Here is a 20,264-nt window from a genome sequence, read left to right on the forward strand (position 1 = left end):
CTTCCTGCTCAGAGCCTCCGTGCACGCTGTTCCTTCTGTGGGAATGCTCTTCCTCCCACTGCTCCCATGTCTCTCACTGTCAAGCCTTAGTTTCGGGTCACCTCCTAGGGAAGGCTCTCCCTGGCCCCCCCTGACCACACTTTCACCTGCCCCAGGACTCTCTCCCCTCCGTCCTGTTGCTTCCTCCTGACGGCTGTGACTGGAACTCGTACCCCGGTTTCTAGGTGACTTTCCTGTTCACGGCATGTCCCATCGCTAGGGCCCGAAGCCCACAGCGTCTGCAGCCCAGCCCAGCACCCTGCACACAGTAGGAGCGCAGTAAGAACTATGCTGAGTACAGCAGGAAGCCTCAGAGCCGCTCTATGAGGCAGGTGTTCTTATCCCGTCTACAGACAGGAACTAGACAGATGCTCAAGGTCAGAGCGAAGGGCAAAACCAGAGTCCCACCCTGAGACGTGCCAGAGGTAGACAGCAAGCTCCCTGGATTTGCCTCTGACCCCTTGGCTCATGGCCGAGACTGGGGCACAGTGGGGGTTTCCACCTCCTAGAGCCCCCCAAATGTGCTCTTTCAGTTTGCGGAGCATACTTCAGAAAGACGCCCCCAGTGCAGTGACACCTGCATCCAGCCTGAACCCAGGCGTGGCAGGTCTGAGTTAGTGAACTATCTGAATGACAGGCTATTGGAAGTCCCCTTCAAATGTGTCCCCTTCTCTGCCAGAAGGGCCCGCCCCTTCTCTGAACTCCAGTTCCATTTCCAGACGCGCCCTTGCCACCGAGCACCCACTGTGAACTGTGTCGCTCCACCTGCTTTGCTAACCAGTGGGAAGTCCCAGAGGGCAGGGACTGAGCCTTCCTCTTGTTTCGTTCTCCTTGGCGCCGAACTCACCATGACAGCGGTGCCAGGAGCTGGCAGGGATTGACAGGGAAGGTTCTGCCGATACACCATTGAGCTGAACCCTCTGATCCAGCTGCAGATGCTCCTTGCCGGTCCCCCCTCCCCCCCGCCCGCCCAAGCCCACCCAGTACCGAGCACCTGGCGACTGGTGAGACCCCGGGGAAGTCTGCGCAGGTGAGGCTGCTGACGTCACTTCCGGAACTGCGTGTCCACAGCGTGGCTACTCTGCAAACCCCTTTCACTCTGTTCAGGCGGGGCAGGAACGTGGCTGGCGCCCAGGGGGAGCGGGGTAAACCGAGGCGATGCTCCCCCACCCTCGACTGACTTTCCGGTTTTAAACTGCACCTGTGTATTGCTGCCCAGGCCCCGTCTCTGACTGCGGCCCCTACGGTGAAACACAAGCCCTGCCAGCCGGCCGGTCCTTCTCTCCCTGAGTCTCCGCATGGGAGGCCCCTCGCTGCCCGCTCCGCCTCTGTCTCCCCGGCGCTCTGCGGGGCTGCGCCACAAACAACCGGACCTTGCAGGCTTGGCGCCTCCGCTAAGGACTCGAGCCGGCCCAGGGCCCGGGGCCATAGGGAGGCCACTGTGCTTTGTGATCCCACCCTTGGCTTAATTTCAGGGTGACAGACAAGAAGGTTGATCCACACCACGACTTCCCGACCATTTTGGTGGCTCACACAACAATGGTAATTCTGACTTCCCAACGAGGTCCCGATGTGACCATTTTGGTGACTCACACAGCAGTGGTAATTCTGCTGTCATTTTTCGGTTTCAGAAAAGCAAGTGATCTCCCAGAAAAGGCTTTTTTTTTTTTCTTCCCTCATCGGACTTAGTACAACTCTTTCCAGCATGAATTAAAGCGTGCCTACTGACATCTTTGTTTTCCCTGAATTGGTCTCTGCAGACACCCGCCTCAGTACTCGTCAATAGTGCATCTGGGTTTCCTCTTCCCTCCCCCTCTCTCAGCCCCCCCCCACGCTCACACACACCTTCCGTGGCTCCCCCTGCCCACCGTCCATCAGGAAACTGGACGCTGTCCGGTGGGCACCTGGGTCCTCAGGAGCTGGCTGAGTGTGCCGCCCCCATGTCTATGGGAGAGCGCGCAGGCCGCCTGGCTTACCGCGCAGAGACTCACCCAGAGGGCGCTGGAGGCTGTGGGCCCCTCCTCAGCCGCCTTGGCACTGCTGCTCTGGGGCTGCGGCCACTCCAGCTCCTCTTCCATTTGCTGCTCACCTTTGCTCTTCTGTTTCCTGATGATCTGGGGAGGAGGCGGGCGACACAAAAGGGGGCGAGTTATGGGAGAGGTTTCCGGACGCGACCTGGCGTAACTGGGAGCACCTTTGGGATTTTCCTTTCAGCCATCTAAGAGCTTAGTGCTAGCAGAATGCCAGGCTGTTTCAGATCGGCCTTATGATAGAACAGTGTAACTACAGCCTTGGACATTCTACAGCACTTTACAATTTACAGACAATCATTGTATGTTAACAACGTCTGTTTATTAAATGCCTATCACGTGCCAGACTCTGGGCCAGGCACTTGTAGATGTTTTATCTCGTTTAATCCTCAAAATGCTGCTAAGAACTACATACTGTAACCGTCTGCATTTTACAGATGAGGAAATAGGCTCAAAGAGGTTGTTATCAGTTAAGGACACACAGCTCCTGAATGGTGGAGCTGGATCTTAAACCAGAGTCTCTGGCTAGCAATCCTGATTTTAGGAAGCATCAGGGGCAGACACCAGGAGTCACCAGGGTTGGCTTCAGCTTGCTTGTACCACCTGCTGTTGTGTTGGGCCCGGCCATGTAGATTTAATGAGACCATCTATACAATGGTCTCTTGGCTCCCAACTTTCTGCGGGCAGGAAGCAGCTGAGAAGACTGCTGAGCCACCAAGCTGGACCTATTCTTCAATGCCTTTTCAGACCAGATGGGATGATGAAGAGGAAGGCTGAGAGCCGAGAAGACCAATGAACTGTGGTGCCATTCTCAGGGATAGACCTGGGCTTAACCGAGGCACATCCCTCTCCAGAGGGGGGACCTGGCTCATGTGCCCAGCAGGGTTTCAGGATTGCTGAGGTCCAGTCACCTCCCATCTTTGTAGGTGGGCGGGGTAGTGCTGCCTTCCCATCCACATTCCAGCATCGCACGTTGGGTATGTGGGGACAGGTGACTTGTTTGCTTGGTTCACAGGTCGCCACCTTAGAAGGAACTGAGTCTGAATCCAATGAACTTTGAACTGGGATTGAATGAGACATTTGGCGGTCTTTGGGTGTGATGAGTGTTTGTGGCATGTAGAAGGGACAGGACTTATTGTGACCGAAAGGGAAGACTGAATTTGTTCAATGATCCCTGCCCACAGCCCTTTGCTGTGTGACTCTGCATCCTCCCAGGATAGGGAGAATACACAGTGGGCCCCTGAACAACGCAGGTTTGAACTGCACGGATTCACATATACGTGAATTTTATTTTTTAAATTTGCATTGAGGTCAGCCCGTGAAGTTCAAACCTGTGTTGTTCAAGGGACAAATGATTTTGCTTACTGCAGTTGGGAACCTTCATCTACAGAGGGCTAACTTAAATCATACGTGGACTTGCGATTGCATAGGTGATTGGCCCCCCAGCCCGCACATTACTCAAGGGCCAAGTGTACTCCACACCTTTGGCTTTGGCCAATGGCATGTAAGAAGGGAGTAACAGGCTTCCTCTTGCCGTCTTGGGCTCTGTCATGGCCACAGGCAGCTGATGTGCCCTCAGTAGGGCCCCAGAGCAAACACGCGGCTCAAACTTGACCCCCAACCTGCTGCGTGAGATGGAGTTGCCACAGCTGCGTGAGCGAGGGAGAAACTGTGGTACAATAAAAAATACATTTGCTCTTTCATTCCTGGTAAAGAGCTTCAAAAGTCCTTGGAACAGTCTGAGTGATAGTAGTGTGTTTGTTATGCTAATAAGGTAACTCATGGCCAGGGCCACTAGATAGATGGAGGCCGGAGGCTAAAAAAGAGAATCAGACAGAGAAAGACAAATGCCATATGATTTCACTTACATGTGGAATCTAAAAAACACACGAACAAGCCAGACAGAAAGCTAGTCGTGGATAGAACAAATGGATGGTTGCCAGACTGGGGGGGGGGGGGGCTGGGGGGCTGGGTGAGATGGGTGAAGGGATGAAGTAGAGATTGGTAGTTACAGAATAATCATGGCAATGTGAAATACAGTACAGGGAATATAGTCAATACCATAATGACTAGGTATGGGGTCAGATGGATACTAAACTGATTGGGGGGGACCACTTCGTAAGGTATATCAATGTCTAACCACTATGTGGTACACCTGAAAGTACTATAATATTGTATGTCAACCAGGTACACCCAGGAACGCTAAGCTCCACCCCAATCTCTGGTGAGGGGACAGGAACTAAAGACTGGGGTCTTTTAGGTGACCAATGATTTAAGCAATATGCCTACTTGATGAAGCCTCTATTAAAAACTCTGAAACGCTGAGGCTCGGGGACCTTCCTGGCCTCCATGTCCACGGACGTGTGGGAGGGTGGCGGGCACGGAGAGGGCGTGGGAAATCTGTACACCCGTCCACAGACCTTGTGGTCCTGTTATCTCTTCCCCTGGGCATTGTGAGTATAGCACTTTCTGAGTTTTGTGAGTTGTGCTAGAAAATTATCCGGCGTGAGGGTTGGGGTCAGAGAATCCTGAAATTGGAGCAGGCTGGACAGAAGCAGGTAACTTGGGGGTTCCGGAGACTTGCACTGGCACCTGAAGTGGGGCAGTCTCGTGGGACTGAGCCTCGAACTTGTGGGGTTTGTGCAACTCTCACGAGTGTCAGAACGGAACTGAACTGTAGGGGTTGAAGAATTGCTGGTGAAACAGAAATGATGCTGTTTAAAGCCCGAGTTTTGGGGTGGTCCATTTCTAAGTAGTCATTACTGATACACCATGCAAGGGACAGTTTGGGGCACGTAGGCAGCAGGGGGTGACTGCAAAGTTTCTTTAGTGAAAGACCATTGAGAAGTGGGAGAAGCGGACACACGCACACACGCACACAAGCGTGCGCACACAAAGCCTAGGAAACAGGGAGCCAGGGATTGCTGGCTCAGTGCCAGGTTCCTGGCTCCCCCCCCCACCGGCTCAGTCTCCAAGGGCAGCCACACTCCGTCCCTCACCTTGGATTGTGCAGCGCGACCCCACTGCACTAGCCCCCAGAGCACAGAGGCAAAGTGACGAGGCACAGAAATGGTGCCCAAGACAACAGCGGTGCCAATGGTTGCTCTCCAGCGCGCTGGAGGCCCAGCTTTGGGTCAGGGGGGTAAACAGCACTCGGGATGCCAGGGCCACCCACCTTCTGCAGGATAGTTGTGGCCAGTTCCTCAGTCAGCTCCTCCTTGTGGTCCCGCAGGTAACTGGCCTCGTTCTGCTTGTCCTGCAGAGGGAGGGAAGAGGATGGCCGTGCTGGGGCGAACACACTCTTGGAGTCCTGGCCACACACGCATGCAGGGGAGGGTGGGTCCTGCTCCAATCAGGGATGGCTATTGTGGGAGGGTGGGCCCTGCTCCAATCAGGGATGGCTATTGTGGGAGGGTGGGCCCTGCTCCAATCAGGGATGGCTATCGTGACGCTGTCTCCTGACAACCTGCACTCCCCCCCTCCCCCCTCCCCCGAGAGGAGCAGGGGGTCTATACCAGGCTGTCTCCATAGGCTTCTGCCTTGGAGATGGCCTCCTCGATGGCCTCTTCGGCCACACGCAGGGCCACCGCCAGCGTGTCCATCATGCTGTGGCCTAGAGAAGAACCAGAACAGAGATGGCTTTCTCAGAGGGAACGACTAGTAAAATGATTGCTCCTCGGTCGGCTCTTCTGCTGAGATCACTGGGATAAGGTCCGCCCTGCTTCCCGGCCCACCTGCCCCCTCTCACCTGCCTCGCTGCTTCCCACTCATCCGCCACACCCCTGCCCCCAACACGACACGTCGCCTGTGAGTCTTTGAGGGCTGCCGTCTCTCTGTCCACGAGTCCATTGTATTGTTCCTCCTCACTCTGGTCTCCGGCCACGTGACTGAGCTGGTCCCCAGGCACCCCAACTCTTGGCCCCAGGGTTCCTCCTCAGATCCCTTTAGTTCCCCCTTTGGCTGGGTGTCCATCCGAGGTTCTGGGGTTGTTTCCATTGGAGTCAGTAAGCCTCCACCCGTTCCCACAGGTCATTCTCTCTCACGTCCTCATCCCAGTCACTGTTGTACCCTAACAGCACGCACAACTCCACATATGCAGAGTGGCTTAAAAACAACCAGACAGGAGCACTTAAAATAAAAAAAAAATAACGGCTTTTCACTTACTTTCTCAGATAAAAATGATGTGCTATTTTGTGTATATACTATACCAGTTATGATGACAAGGATAAAATCATGGAATGTCCTCAGGGCACTGGGCAGTACACATGGTTTAATGCAAATACAAAAGCCGCGGAGGAAGTTTTCAGACCCTTAACCCACATTGTCAATAACAGTAACCCTGGCCGACCTCACGCTGGGTCCCAGGCTGAGTGTCCTACACGTGATGACAGTTCATTTGTCCGACAATCCGCTGAGTAGGTATCATTTTCCCAATGAGAGAACGGAAGCCCAGAGAGGTCAGATACGTTGCCCAGAGTCACACAGCGAGACAGTGAGAGAGGCTGAGATCTGAGTTCAGGACCCTTCATCTCCAAAGCCCTTGATTTTCACCATGAAAGTGAGATAAGCACAGGCTAACAGGATTTTAAAATGCTATCATATTTTAATTTTATTTTTTTTTCTCTTTTTGGCTTTATGGCAACAAAGGCGAGGAAGCATCTCCAAGTGTCTCCAAGTCCAGGGACTTCTGCAGGTGACAAAACGCTTTCTGGAGCTAAGTGCGCGGAAGAGTGCTGCTTCCCTGACACACTTAGATTTCCGCTCTTACCTGAGAGGGGCAATTTCTTTTCTTTTCTTTTCTTTTCTTTTTTTTTTACAGGGACAGAGAGAAAGAGAGACAGATAGGGACAGACAGACAGGAACGCAGAGAGATGAGAAGCATCAATCATCAGTTTTTCATTGTGACACCTTAGTCGTTCATTGATTGCTTTCTCATATGTGCCTTGACCGCGGGCCTTCAGCAGATGGAGTAACCCCTTGCTTGAGCCAGCGACCTTGGGCTCAAGCTGGTGAGCCTTGCTCAAACCAGATGACCCCGCACTCAAGCTGGCGATCTTGGGATCTCAAACCTGGGTCCTCCGCATCCCAGTCCGATGCTCTATCCCAGGGGTCCCCAAACTATGGCCCGCAGGCCACATGCGGCCCCCTGAGGCCATTTATCCGGCCCCCGCTGCACTTCCGGAAGGGGCACCTCTTTCATTGGTGGTCAGTGAGAGGAGCAGTTCCCATTGAAATACTGGTCAGTTTGTTAATTTAAATTTACTTGTTCTTTATTTTAAATATTGTATTTGTTCCCGTTTTGTTTTTTTACTTTAAAATAAGATATGTGCAATGTGCATAGGGATTTGTTCATAGTTTTTTTTATAGTCCAGTCCTCCAATGGTCTGAGGGACAGTGAACTGGCCCCCTGTGTAAAAAGTTTGGGGACCCCTGCGCCTATCCACTGAGCCACCACCTGGTCAGGTGAGAGTGACAATTTCTATCATTCCTCCCATTTGACCCCAGAAAACCAGTGTATGTCAGGCACAAGCACAGAGGTCTATGAGGGCTGTGGGCCTACACTTCCTTTTCCCAGATTTCAAACTCCTATTTCCATTTACAATCTCCGTTCATTTTTTAACACGTGCAAATGTCCTGGAAGCAGCCTCAAATTCTATGCAGGATGAGACAAGGTGTCAATATATAAATTAATTCATCAATCCCTCAAGTATAAAACTTGATTTAAGTTTCTTCGGCTCCTGAAGAACAAACGAGGACGGAAAGTGGTGTTTGGCAAACACAATCTCCAGAACCAACTCAGTTCAGGGCAAAGTGATGTAGCCAGTTGAGGAGCACATCCTGGTCGCTATGACGACCATAGTGGAGCCGTGCAGGGGCAACCCAGCCCTGCAGCTGCCTGGACACACGGCGCTCCCCATGCTTCTGTAAGCAGAGGCTATAAAACTTCAGTTGTTACTGCTCTAAGCGCTCCAGGGAGAAGGACGCTGTATTTCCCGTTTCTCTCTCTCCAGACAGCCAGCAATGTTCTTTACACAAGAGACGTGCCCCACAAATGATCACTGAGTCAAAGTGTCCCAATCACCTCCTGAGAGCTGGGCTCTTTGAGGGCCCCCGGATGATGCCCCAGTGGACAAGCCAAGTCCACACTCTGTGTTTTCCTGTTGGGTGACCAGGTGTGAAGTAATGCACAGAGTTGTGCAGGAGATCCTGTGAGGGGACAGCCACCAAGGTCCACACATCCCTAGGAGGTCAGAGCCCGGAGCCGTAACCACAAGGCCTTTGGATGCCGTGTTTGTGATTTTGGGGATGAGGGTGACGTGGAGCCCTGAAGATGTTTCGGTTGAGAGTGAAGGCTCAGGCTGGCACTTCCAAGGGGAAACCAGGGTGGGTATGAAGGAAGATTAAGAAGGCCGAGTAACCGGAGGTCAGAGCGCCAGTTAGATGGCAGGGTGAGTAGTTTGATGTGCCAGCGTGGCTAGGCTATCATACCCAGCTGTTTACTCAGACCCTAATCTGAGGGGTGCTCTGAAGGCATCTTACAGATGTGGTCAACATCTACAATAGTTGACTTTACAAAGAGCTTACCCTCGGAGATGTGGGTGGGCCTTGCCCAATCAGTTCAAGGGCCTTAAGAGCAAATAGTGAGGTTTCCCAGAGAAGAAATCCTGCCTCAAGAACAAGCGTCAACTCCCGCCGCTGCCAGTCTGCTGACCTCTCTATAGACTTTCGGTTTGCCAAGCCCCACGACTGTGCGAGCCAAGTCCTCGAAATAAACCCTTTCTCTGTGTATACCCTATTGGTTCGGTTTCTCTGGACCTTAGCTGACTTGGCTAACACAGACGGTCGCTGAAATATTCATATAGGGCTGGGAGGCACTAAAGCTATGGGTCTCAGAATAGAAAAAGGATGGCAGGGGAAATGGAGCTGATGGATAGGCACGTGGGTGACTGGTGGAAGCAGGGAGGAGCGCTGAGAGAGAGGGAACTCTCGCGGGGGACCTGCCTGGCTAAGGAGCTTGATGAGGACGCGGGGAGGTGAAGGTCCCGGAGGCTCTACGGGCCCAGGTGGTTAAACATTAGCAGTCGGAGTCTAGGACTCTGGGCTGCGATCAGCACCGCAGGCTTAGCTGCCAGTAGAGGGGCACCGAGGCCCCAGTAGGCGGTGTGGTAGCCCCTGGAGGAGTTTCAGGCAGTGAGAATGAGCCGGGCCAGGCTTTTCATGGGAAAGTGCCCAAAGAACAGAGCAGAGAGCGTGCCGGAGAGTGGTGGGGGCCACGGGAGCAGGGCGGCTACGGGGGGGGAGGGGTGGCTCTTGAGGCGCAGTACTTAGGAGAAGGTGCTCGAGTGCGGGAGAAGGCTTTATTTACAACCAGAAGTTTGTTTCTGTTTTTAACCTCTGCTCTAAGGGAACTATTATTTTGCTATAAAAAAGTAGAAGTTAATCAGTAAGTGATGCATTCTTCCCCTCCCCCCATTACACTGAATTTATTGGGGTGACTCTGGTTAACAAAATTATACAGGTCTCAGGTGCATAATTCTACAACGCCCCCTCTGTACACTGCATTGTGTGTTCACCACGCCAAGGCAAGTCTCTGTCCATCACCACTCACCCCCATACCTTCCTCCACCTCCCCCCCGCCCCCAGCAATCACCACATTGTTGTCCATATCCATGAAGTTTTTCTCTTTGGTTCATTTCTGCTCAATTTCTCCACTGTCTCACCTCCCCCTCTCCCTCCGACAGCTGCCAGCCTGCTCTCTGTCTACGGGTCTGTCTCTATTTTGCTTGTTAGTTCATTCTGTTCATTAGATTCCACATATGCATGAACTCATATGGTATTTCTCTTTCTCTGACTGGCTTATTTCACTTAGCATGATACCCTCCAGGCCCATTGGGGTAAGAATCCCTTCATTTTTTACAGCTGAGTAGTAGAGTAGTATTCCATTGTATAAAAGTTACACATTCTTTATAAGCCTATTTTCACATGAAGTGCACACGTGTATCGATCTTTCTGCTTCAGCTGCCGAGCACTCACAAGTTGATCTTTAAGCATTTGTTGGTTGGGTAGCAAATGCACTTCTCTGGGCCCCACCTGGGATACACTCATCTATTTTGATGATGGATTCACACAAAAGGCAACTACAGGCAACCCTATGGAGACTTCCACACAGCAATACATCGTTGTATGAGTGGTTTCAGTGCAACTAGGAGACCCTGACAGTATCAGAAGGTGTTTCCATCCCTCCAACCCCTCATTAGCTATAAATTCTTAAGCAACCTTACCTTCCGACTGCCTATAAAAAGTTGAATCGCTGCCTGAAACACTTCCTTCATTCTCCAGGTTTGCCTCAAAAAAACTTTCTCCTGTTGGGGCGGGGAGGAGGAGAAAGAGAGAGAGAGAGAGAGAATTTGATTATGAACGGTCTGCAGTGAGCATGGATGCAGTGAACTGGTAGACCACCACTATGGACTTTAAGTTAGCCCTGCAAATAGGTAAGGGGATCACTGGCTTACACAATGCTACCCTTTAGGACCAGTCACCTTTTCTTCTCACATTGATTCCTAGCGTAGCACGGCCACCACCCCAACCTTTCCCAGGACCTAAACGAGAGGCAGTGTGGCTGGGCTGCGGAGAGGAGAGCAGCCTAGGGCGGGCTGACCCGGAGACAGACCATACAGGTCATGGGAGCCTCACTGGTGTTTTCATCTTTATCCCAACAGCCACGTGAAGCCGGTAAGGGTTGCACAGCATTGAACTGGTCAGATCTGTGCTTCTAAAAGTGCGCTCTGGCTGCTGTGCAGCAGGGGAGGGCTGCTGTGGAGTGAGGAAGGGCAGGAAACGGAAGCCATGCACGCAGCCCTCTCTCTGGGGGGTGTGTGTGGCCGGAAAGGGGGAAAGGGCCTGGTGGGGCAGGAAGTGAAGGACAGTGTGCAGCCAGGATGGGTTTAGAAAATGGGAGAGGCTTGGACGGGTGTACAAATCAATAGGAAGAACCCAGTTAAGAAAGAGGCGGCACAGGCAACAAGGAAGGCATGGATGAGTGACGCCCAGACCTTCCTGGAAGGTGACAGGGGTCAAGATGCAGAGGTGCGCACTGTCTACCCTGTGAAGGAGGAGGTGAGGGCATCTGCTGAGAGAATGGGAGTGTGGGGGTATGAGACACAGGAGAAAATCTGAGAGCACCTTTGGGAGACTGAGCTGACCAGAGGACTCTACATCTTCCAGGATGACACCTCGCCCTGTTTCCTTTAGATCCATAAGTGGGAGCTTGAGTGTCATTTAGGATGACGTGATTTTTCCAAGGGCACAGAGCAATGGAACTGCTCTGGAAGGCCCTGGCACAGCCACCGGACAACATTAAGTCGCATCATTCATGAGTGAGAGGGACCTCTGATGGCACATGGCTCAGCGTTTTCAGAAGACTGTGTCTGCTACTTAAATCCCAGATGAAAAGTTGTAATAGAACTTTTCAAGAGTCATGTCAAAACCAGATTTATAGTTTAAATAAAGAAAAGCCGTGACTGTTTTTTCCATTTTATTTATCTAATACTAAATACAAACGTAACAATTATTTATCCAGCTGTCTAGGGATTAAATATATTATGAGTGGCTCCTTTCATCTTTCACACAGCGCTTCGTTTTTGGATGACTGGTAAAAGTGCCATGCTGGACCCATCGGATGCACCATGGACACACTCACCAGCACCGGACCTTCTACCTTTAAAATACATTTATTTCCTTACCTGACTTCTCCACCGGAACGTTGGCTCTGAGATGGCAAGGCTTTGTCTGTCTTATAACCTCCAATTCTTAAACCAGGCGGGCATATAGCAGGTATTCAATCATGTTTACCAATGGAATGAAACCATCTTACATTCGTCTGATTAAACTAGTGGGTCTCCCTTTAGGATTCACCCGGCCCCCTGCCAGGGGCATCAGGAGGAGTGAGGCCAGCTGGGGAAGGCCTGAGGGCAGTACAAGGTGGGCATGCGATGGGGGACCCACAAGGTTCTGTGAACCAAATGCATGTTCAGTGGACTGCTTTTCTGGCTGACTCCCCTGCTTCATGTGGCAGAGATATTCTGTAGGTGAAGGAGCTTTGCACGGAGAGTGTTGGAGCATAGCACGTACGTGCCTTGCACACTGTGGATGTTGCATACGGTGTTCAGACAATCAAAATTCTGAAAATACACGTACTCTTAGATGAACTGGAGATGAAATCATTTATTCAGAATTCTCCTGGACAAATTATAGTGAAGTTGGCTGGGCCTTAAGGTGAAGCAGGGAGCTTTAAGCAATACGATATCTGTACTGGGCCCACTTAGAGGTTCCGAAGTAAACTGAGCGGGTGTGGGAGATGATTTGGACACCGGGCTTTTTGTTTTCAAAGCTCCCTACGTGATGCGAATGTGTAGACAGGACTGAGGATGGCAGGTGACAACCGTACAGGGGTGTCGGGTGGGGGGTAGAGGGTAATGGTAATGACCCCCAGTCACCTAACATAGCCAGGAGGCCACGTAAGCTCTTGCGGTGGAACTAGATTTCCCAGGCAGCGTGTAGGATAAATCTCATTGTTTTAGAATCATGGCTTTATTGGCATGAGTACCATCTCATCAAGTGTCTCCCGCTGCCTGTCTTTGTGGCTATCAAAAGGAAATCTTAATTAAAATGGAGGTACCAATCGTAATAAAGCAACTAATTCTAACCGGCCTATGAAGTGTCTGGGTGCACACAAAAATGCTTTAAGATTGAGCTGGTCTGTGCGATCTGGAGAGCGTGATCTGTGCCGGGTTCCGAGCCCTGCTTGGGGAACGACGTGGTGGTAGAGGAGCTGCTGTCTGGGCGGAGGCCCCAGCGGAGAAAGTGGTGGACCACAGAGGGCCCAGGACCTAGCCCTGCCTCAATCGTGGACAGATAGTTATTCCTAACGAATGATTCTCCTTTGAAACGACACTGGAGGATTTCAGAGCCCCTAGCTGGCCTGATTGGAATTCGGCCTGCTCCACCAGTGGGGTCATCGGGAGAAGGAGAGACATCAGAATCCCGTCCTGTACTGGATGAGTTTCCGTGTGGGCTGGCTCTCCCCCTCCATTGGCGTTACGCAGTAAAGAACGCCCAGGCGGTTTGAGTTTGCGGACATGTCAAGGGGTCCAGGAAGCAGACCGGAGGATGGACAGGAGGGGGGAGAAAAGATGGGATGCAAATGAGTGAGCCGATTCTATTCTGGAACTTTCTTGGGAAAGACTTTTGGGTTGAAAAACTCCTGTTAACACCACTGCTTTTAATTTTTCTTTAGAGAAGCCCATAAAGAGAAGATGAAAGTAACGTGCGGCAACCGTGGGCACTGCTCTCTTCGCTACGTAGGCTTCCTGAGGGGTTTAAAAGACAGAGATTCTAGCAACCACCACAAAAGGCGCTAATGACTCTTCGTGCTCAACGCGGCCATCCGGTTTCTCCCCTGTCTTCAGTGGCTGGCGTATTTTTAGATAAGACACACTGAAGACTTTATGGAGAATACAAAATAATGATGGTGAAAAATCTCCAGATGAGATGGAGGAGAGTCATCCCCTCCCCCCCTTCTTGTGGATAAAAAGCATTTATCTCTGTCAGCAGAGTGATGAAAAAAAAAAAAAAATCTGCCTCCAGACAGGAAGAAGTAGCTTTTTTGGGAGGACGGGCTTCTCATGTTCTGACAACTTCCTTCTGCCGGCTGGTCTACTAGAACTACAGCATAATTTCTCACTCTAGAGCAGTGGTCCCAACCTTTTTTGGGCCACAGACTAGTTTATTGTCAGAAAATATTTTCACGGACCGGCCTTTAGGGTGGGACGGATAAATGTATCACGTGACCGAGACTAGTGTCAAGAGTGAGTCTTAGACGGATGTAACAGAGGGAATCTGGTCATTTTTTAAAAATAAAACATCGTTCAGACTTAAATATAAATAAAACGGAAATAATGTAAGTTATTTATTCTTTTTCTGTGGACTGGTACCAAATGGCCCACGGCCCGGTACCGGTCCGCGGCCCGGGGGGTTGGGGACCACTGCTGTAGATTACGTGCAGCGGTTGTTTTGACTGATAGAACAGCCTAGGCAGGAGTCAGCCTTCAGGCTCCCTGGAGGAATCTGCCGCTTCTCCCCTGCTCCCCTTCCGTCACCCTGGGGGCCTGGTATCGGTAGAGAGTTTGGAGTAGGAAGAAAGGCACGTGCAGGGTGTCTCCAGAGCAACCCGTCTACACAAAGACCACTTGCCAACCTTTCAATGGTTAGGGGAAAATGGCCCCAAATCGTTCATTTCTAAGGATCCAGAATGAAAGTTCCCACGATTTGCAGAAATACTCTGGTCCTCCCAGTTCCTCACATATCCAGCCCAGTGGCAGTGCTGGACCCGAAAGACTCACAGCTTAACGGAAGCTTTGGTGTATGTCCTATTTCTGCTCCTCACTAGAGCGGGACAGTTAAGGAGCTTTCTCGGACCGGGGGAGTGTGCCTCAGCAGCCGGGGCCTCCCCCCAAGGCCTCCCTCTCCCCCGCCAGCCCCCAGGGCTCCAGGGGGAGTGTGCCTCAGCAGACGGGGCCTCCCCCCAAGGCCTCCCTCTCCCCTGCCAGCCCCTGGGGCTCCCAGAGCGGGAGGCCACCAGCGTACCCTGGCCGTCGAAGCACGCGCCGCTCTCCAGCCGGTGTTTCCTGTACAGGTTCTTCAGGACCTTGGCGCTGCCAAAGCGTTTGAAGCGGCTCTTCACATTATTGTAGAACCATTCCAGAGACTGGGTTCTCAGGAGCCTGAAGAAAACACAGAAGCATAAAAAAGGGGAAAACTTCGATTAAGGAAATAGGATCACTGCACAGGTGGATCGCAACGGCGGCCGTAACACTTTGTAGCTCCTTCCGACCACGTGCGTGCTCACGTCCCTGTTCCTCGGGCCTGGGCTGGCCGACGTGCTCTGACCACAGACAGAGGCGGACGGGATGTGCTCTGAGTCTGGAGCCTGGTGGCGTTCTCCCTTGCTCTGGGAAGCAAGCCCACGGCACCCTTTGCGATGACGAGAGACACTTGGCCCAGCCACCCCTATTCCTCTAGCTGTTACGCCGCCAACCCCCAGACAGGTGAGAGAGGCCACCCACTGCCCAGTGAGCAGAGATGCAAGAGTGACCCTCGGTAAGACCAGCACAAGAACTGTGCACTGAGTCTATCTCAAGAGCAAGCTTCCACATGCTTGCCATTTGAAGACACTACCTCTGCTTAATCAGCAGGCTTCGTGTGTGACACTGTTACCGCACTGGGAACATTTCCAATTCGTCTTGGAAAAATAAAAAGTGCAACTGAGAGCAAAATGTTCCCCGGAAAATTTTGGTTCGTCCTGACGCAGTCGGTAGGAAACCCTGACGTGCCTCTTCTCTCTTCTGGCCAACAAGAACGCATTCCTAAATCCTTCTCACTTCAAGAACAGCTCTGGTTGTTAGTTTTCTTATTACAACTATAATACTGCATAGAAAATTCAGAATAGCAAAAATGAATATGGAAGGCTCTAAGTCAATAGGGACGGAGCAACACGGAGCTGCCCTTCCTCCGTAGACCCCCTGGGAGATGCGAGAAGATGCCCCATGGGGGGAAACCCCTATACAAATGAAGGATGAGGGGAAGAGCAGGGCCAAAGGTTCAGACAGGTTTCTGGAAAACTGAAAATGCCCGAGAAAATGCCGTCCTGCGAATCAGACAGAAGAGCCGGGACTCAGGCCGAGGTCCAGCGTGGAGGCGCGGGGTGCAGAGTGCAGGCCTGGGTTACGGGACAGGAGTCAGGAAGCTAATTTTTTTTTTTTCTTTTCATTTTTCTGAAGCTGGAAACAGGGAGAGACAGTCAGACAGACTCCCGCATGCGCCCGACCGGGATCCACCTGGCACGCCCATCATGGGCGACGCTCTGCCCACCAGGGGGCAATGCTCTGCCCATCCTGGGCGTCGCCATGTTGCGACCAGAGCCACTCTAGCGCCTGGGGCAGAGGCCACAGAGCCATCCCCAGCGCCCGGGCCATCTTTGCTCCAATGGAGCCTTGGCTGCGGGAGGGGACGAGAGAGACAGAGAGGAAAGCGCGGCAGAGGGGTGGAGAAGCAAATGGGCGCTTCTCCTGTGTGCCCTGGCCGGGAATCGAACCCGGGTCCTCCGCACGCTAGGCCTACGCTCTACCGCTGAGCCAACCGGCCAGGGCTCAGGAAGCTAATTTAACAATTCTGAAAACAGCAGGGAAGCCACTTGGCCCCCATCCACAAGTAAATGGACAATCGGTACAAGGATGTTCTGTACTAGGTCAAGAATAGAAAGCAGTTCTCTAAAAACATTGAACCACCTCACTGGGGAGGACGAGGACTTCGATACGGGAGTGACCACCTTGCAGTGACTCCTCCTGTGTTTGGCACTGGGGGACCCCCCACATGCCTGCCCACCAGATCCTACCCATGTACCCAGAGGTGGGAGTCAAATAATTTAACAACCGGTTCTCTGCCCCAATGACTGCTTTAAGTATAAAAATAATCTCACGATATATCAAAAGGTAATTTATTATTTCATACATTCAATACTTAAATAAGAACAATAAAAGAGATTATGTTATAAGAAACAGTTTTAAAATATTAATAAAAAATATTAAATAATCCCTGAGAAAAAAAAACAATAAAGCTGTTGTTTAAGATATTTCCATATTGCTTTTTTTTTGTATTTTTCTGAAGTTGGAAACAGGCAGGCAGTCAGACAGACTCCTGCATGCGCCTGACCGGGACCCACCCAGCATGCCCACCAGCGGGTGATGCTCCGCCCATCTGGGGCGTTGCTCTGTTGCGACCAGAGCCATCCTCAGCGCCCTGGCCAACTTTGCTCCAATAGAGCCTCGGCTGCAGGAGGGGAAGAGAGAGACAGAGAGGAAGGAGAGGGGGAGGGGTGGAGAAGCAGATGGGCACTTCTTCTGTGTGCCCTGGCCGGGAATTGAACCTGGGACTGCTGCACGCCAGGCCGACGCTGAGCCAACTGGCCAGGGCCTCCATATTGCTTCTTGATTAGCATCCTCACTTGCAATTATTTTCAACTATGGACGGAATGAACATCACTATTGGTGCTTAGGATACTCTGTTGCACAGATGAATGTTAAAAAAAGAGTAAGGAACATAAATTTGTGATTTCCACATTGGATGGCTGCCCGGGCACTCACCCTAGAGAGAACCCTGATGACAAGTGCCATTTTCACAATCTGTTCGCTGAGCTTAACAAATAATTAGGTATCGGTTCTGCCGAACTGGTGCGAACTGGCTGAATCCCACCACTGCGAGTACCCCAAAGCCAAGCCTGCCAGTGGCCTGCTTGGCTTAACCACTGGAGCTCTCTGAACAAACATCAACCCCTGTGGGAGGCCTTCCTGGACCACCCTGAAACACCAGCGCCCATTCACACAGCTTCCAGCCTCTTGCTCTTGTTTCCTCTCTCCATAGTTTTGTAAGTGCCTCTCTGTCCCTCATACTCACTTATTCATGGTTCATTATTAATGAGATAATCCATACATTAATGTGTTAATGAACAGTTACTTATGAAATTGTTTTTTTTTTTTTTTTTTTTTTTTTTTTTTTTGTATTTTTCTGAAGCTGGAAACGGGGAGAGACAGTCAAACAGACTCCCGCATGCGCCCGACTGGGATCCACCTGGCACTCCCACAAGGGGCGATGCTCCGCCCACCAGGGGGCGATGCTCTGCCCCTCCAGGGCGTCGCTCTGTCGCGACCAGAGCCACTCTAGCGCCTGGGGCAGAGGCCAAGGAGCCATCCCCAGTGCCCGGGCCATCCTTGCTCCAATGGAGCCTTGGCTGTGGGAGGGGAAGAGAGAGACAGAGAGGAAGGAGGGGGTGGGGGTGGAGAGGCAAATGGGCGCTTCCCCTATGTGCCCTGGCTGGGAATTGAACCCGGGTCCCCCGCACGCCAGGCCGACGCTCTACCGCTGAGCCAACCGGCCAGGGCCTGAAATTGTTTCTTATCTGTGTCCTCTTTCCGGTAGAACACACCTATACGGAGCGGGGACAAAAGCCGGTATACAGTTGTGAGTATGTGGAACACAGTATATTCTTGTATACTTATTACTTACTGTATTATTTTCCATATGAACACCTGTCAGCCTACTTCTGTCCTGGCCTGTATATGAGTGTATGTATAGTTTATATATAACTTACCAGTATCTTCATACAAATGAACACACTGATTTGTATGCTTGCTCTGAGGCACGGTGGCAAAGGCTTTCCTTGAATCCTGATTGAATTCTCACAAAGGACAGTGCAATGAGTGAGCACGTGGGTGTTGGGGCCAGCTGGGGCTGGCCCAGGCCCAGGGATTTACTACCTGCATGATCTTGAACCAATGAATTACCCGCTCTCAGCCTCGTCATCTTCATCTATAAAATGGGGTTGACAGTGAGTACCTTATCAGGCTGCTTGAGGATTAAATGATATAACACACACCATAAGGTATCTAGAGGCCTAATGGCTCAGTAGGTTCTCATAGTGGCTCTACAAAACAGACTCCCATATTCCTAAATGATAAACAGAAATGCAGGGAGGTGGAGTGTCTTGCCCCGAGCAGCAGGTGACTGACAGGGACCGGAAGAGGGAGCTGAGCCACGCACACGTGGAGTGCAGCTGGCTCTCTCCAGGGTATATTCCTATAGCATTTCGTTACAACCAGCGTCTGTCGTCTGTCGTTGCAAAAAACCCCACAAGGCTGTTTTCAGAATTTAGAATAATACAGCAGAAAAGGAAAAAAAAAATACAGAAGACTTTGTCCTTGGTGATCATAACCTCTGGGCTTATGATTTATTTCACAGCTTTAAGAGCACAAAAGCAATGCAGTTCTGGAAGAGAGATGTTCTCCAGGCTCCTCCCCCGCACACCGCCCTGTTCCGGGCGCAGGTGACCGCCAGGAAGGACCTGCTGAGGGTCCACAGTACTACTGGTGGGGGGTGGTGTTGCTGAGCCCCTCGTTCTTATGACAAAAGGACATTTCTCTTTCCTTTTGAGACACTATCCCCTCCTTCCCAAGGCCGGCCCCACTGCCCGACATCCCTGGGCCGTTGGTCACATGACACAGACCTGTCAATCAGGGGCAAGGTGGGGGCTGTCACTATTGTGGTCGGGAAGAGGTGCTCATTATCTGCTGGGCTGACTCCATGGCAGCATGGAAACCTAGGGCTTCCAGGGACATCTTTGCCATCGTTTGGGAGGATATTTGAGGCTTTCTGAACAAAAGCAGATTTGATGTTGGGAAGGAGCAGAATCCTGTTGGGATGCTTTGAACACCTGGATTTACTCAAGCCTGAGGTCAACCCTTGGACTTTTTCATGACATGAGAAAATAAATTCCTACTTTTGCGTAAATGTTTTTGAATTGGGTTTCTACTACTTGGAGCCAGGTTCTAATACCTGAGTACATCATAGGATGAGCTCTCTGTTTCCTGGTTACACCAAAACTTTAGTGCATTTAGAAGCACTTTAGTTACCTGTAAAATAGGACTCCTCAGCTTGCTGGAGTCCACAGAGTGGACTCCAGGCACCCCAGGGGCCGCTGGGAGGTGGGAGGGAGGATGGCATTGAGTCCTTGGAGAATGACCAGCAAAGCCATAGACCAGCTGGGAGAGCAGGAAGCTTTTCCTAAGAAGTGATGTGTTTTAGATTATGTTTCGACGTAAAATGAATGTGGAGAGCTTTCCTGGAAGCCCCAGGGAAGGCTCAGTCATGATTACCCTCATTTGATAATACTGCTTTTATTTCACTTGTTTTAACATTCATGGCTCAGAGGACACGCAGAGGATGCAGGCGGCTCAGGGAGCAGAGGTGTGGGCAGAGGGCTGTGAGGACGCAGCACCCAGGCTGCGGACAGGCTAAGTGGGCGGCAGAGCCCCCCAGCCCACCCGGAGGCCGCCAGCTTCCCGCAGCACCCAGGCTGCGGACAGGCTAAGTGGGCAGCAGAGCCCCCCAGCCCACCCGGAGGCTGCCAGCTTTCGCCTAACGGACACGACTCCAGCCAAGCGGAGACGAGAAGGAAAGACCCCGGGCAGGCCTCCTGCTGGAATGGAAGGCAGAGGGGACCCCGCGTCTGCCCCAGGACTCCTTCATTGGTTCACTCATTCATTCTTTTTTTGTGTGTGTGTGGGAGGGATATTTTATTAAATA

At 51.6% G+C, this 20,264-nt stretch overlaps 1 protein-coding gene across 5 annotated transcripts in view; it reads right to left on the reverse strand.

The window, feature by feature from the left end:
• Positions 1 to 20,264, reverse strand: part of MYRIP (myosin VIIA and Rab interacting protein) — a 232,449-nt gene that overhangs the window by 56,847 nt on the left and 155,338 nt on the right. For all 5 annotated transcript variants that reach the window (XM_066244530.1, XM_066244529.1, XM_066244533.1 and 2 more), the window contains 5 exons: positions 14,715 to 14,851; positions 10,352 to 10,432; positions 5,585 to 5,682; positions 5,245 to 5,325; positions 2,031 to 2,153 (listed from right to left, as the gene is read on the reverse strand). In XM_066244530.1, coding sequence (XP_066100627.1) covers positions 2,031 to 2,153; positions 5,245 to 5,325; positions 5,585 to 5,682; positions 10,352 to 10,432; positions 14,715 to 14,851 — 520 coding nt within the window. The remainder of the gene's footprint in view (positions 1 to 2,030; positions 2,154 to 5,244; positions 5,326 to 5,584; positions 5,683 to 10,351; positions 10,433 to 14,714; positions 14,852 to 20,264) is intronic.

The sequence above is a fragment of the Saccopteryx bilineata genome, chromosome 10, assembly GCF_036850765.1.
Source record: "Saccopteryx bilineata isolate mSacBil1 chromosome 10, mSacBil1_pri_phased_curated, whole genome shotgun sequence".
Lineage (NCBI taxonomy): Eukaryota > Metazoa > Chordata > Mammalia > Chiroptera > Emballonuridae > Saccopteryx > Saccopteryx bilineata.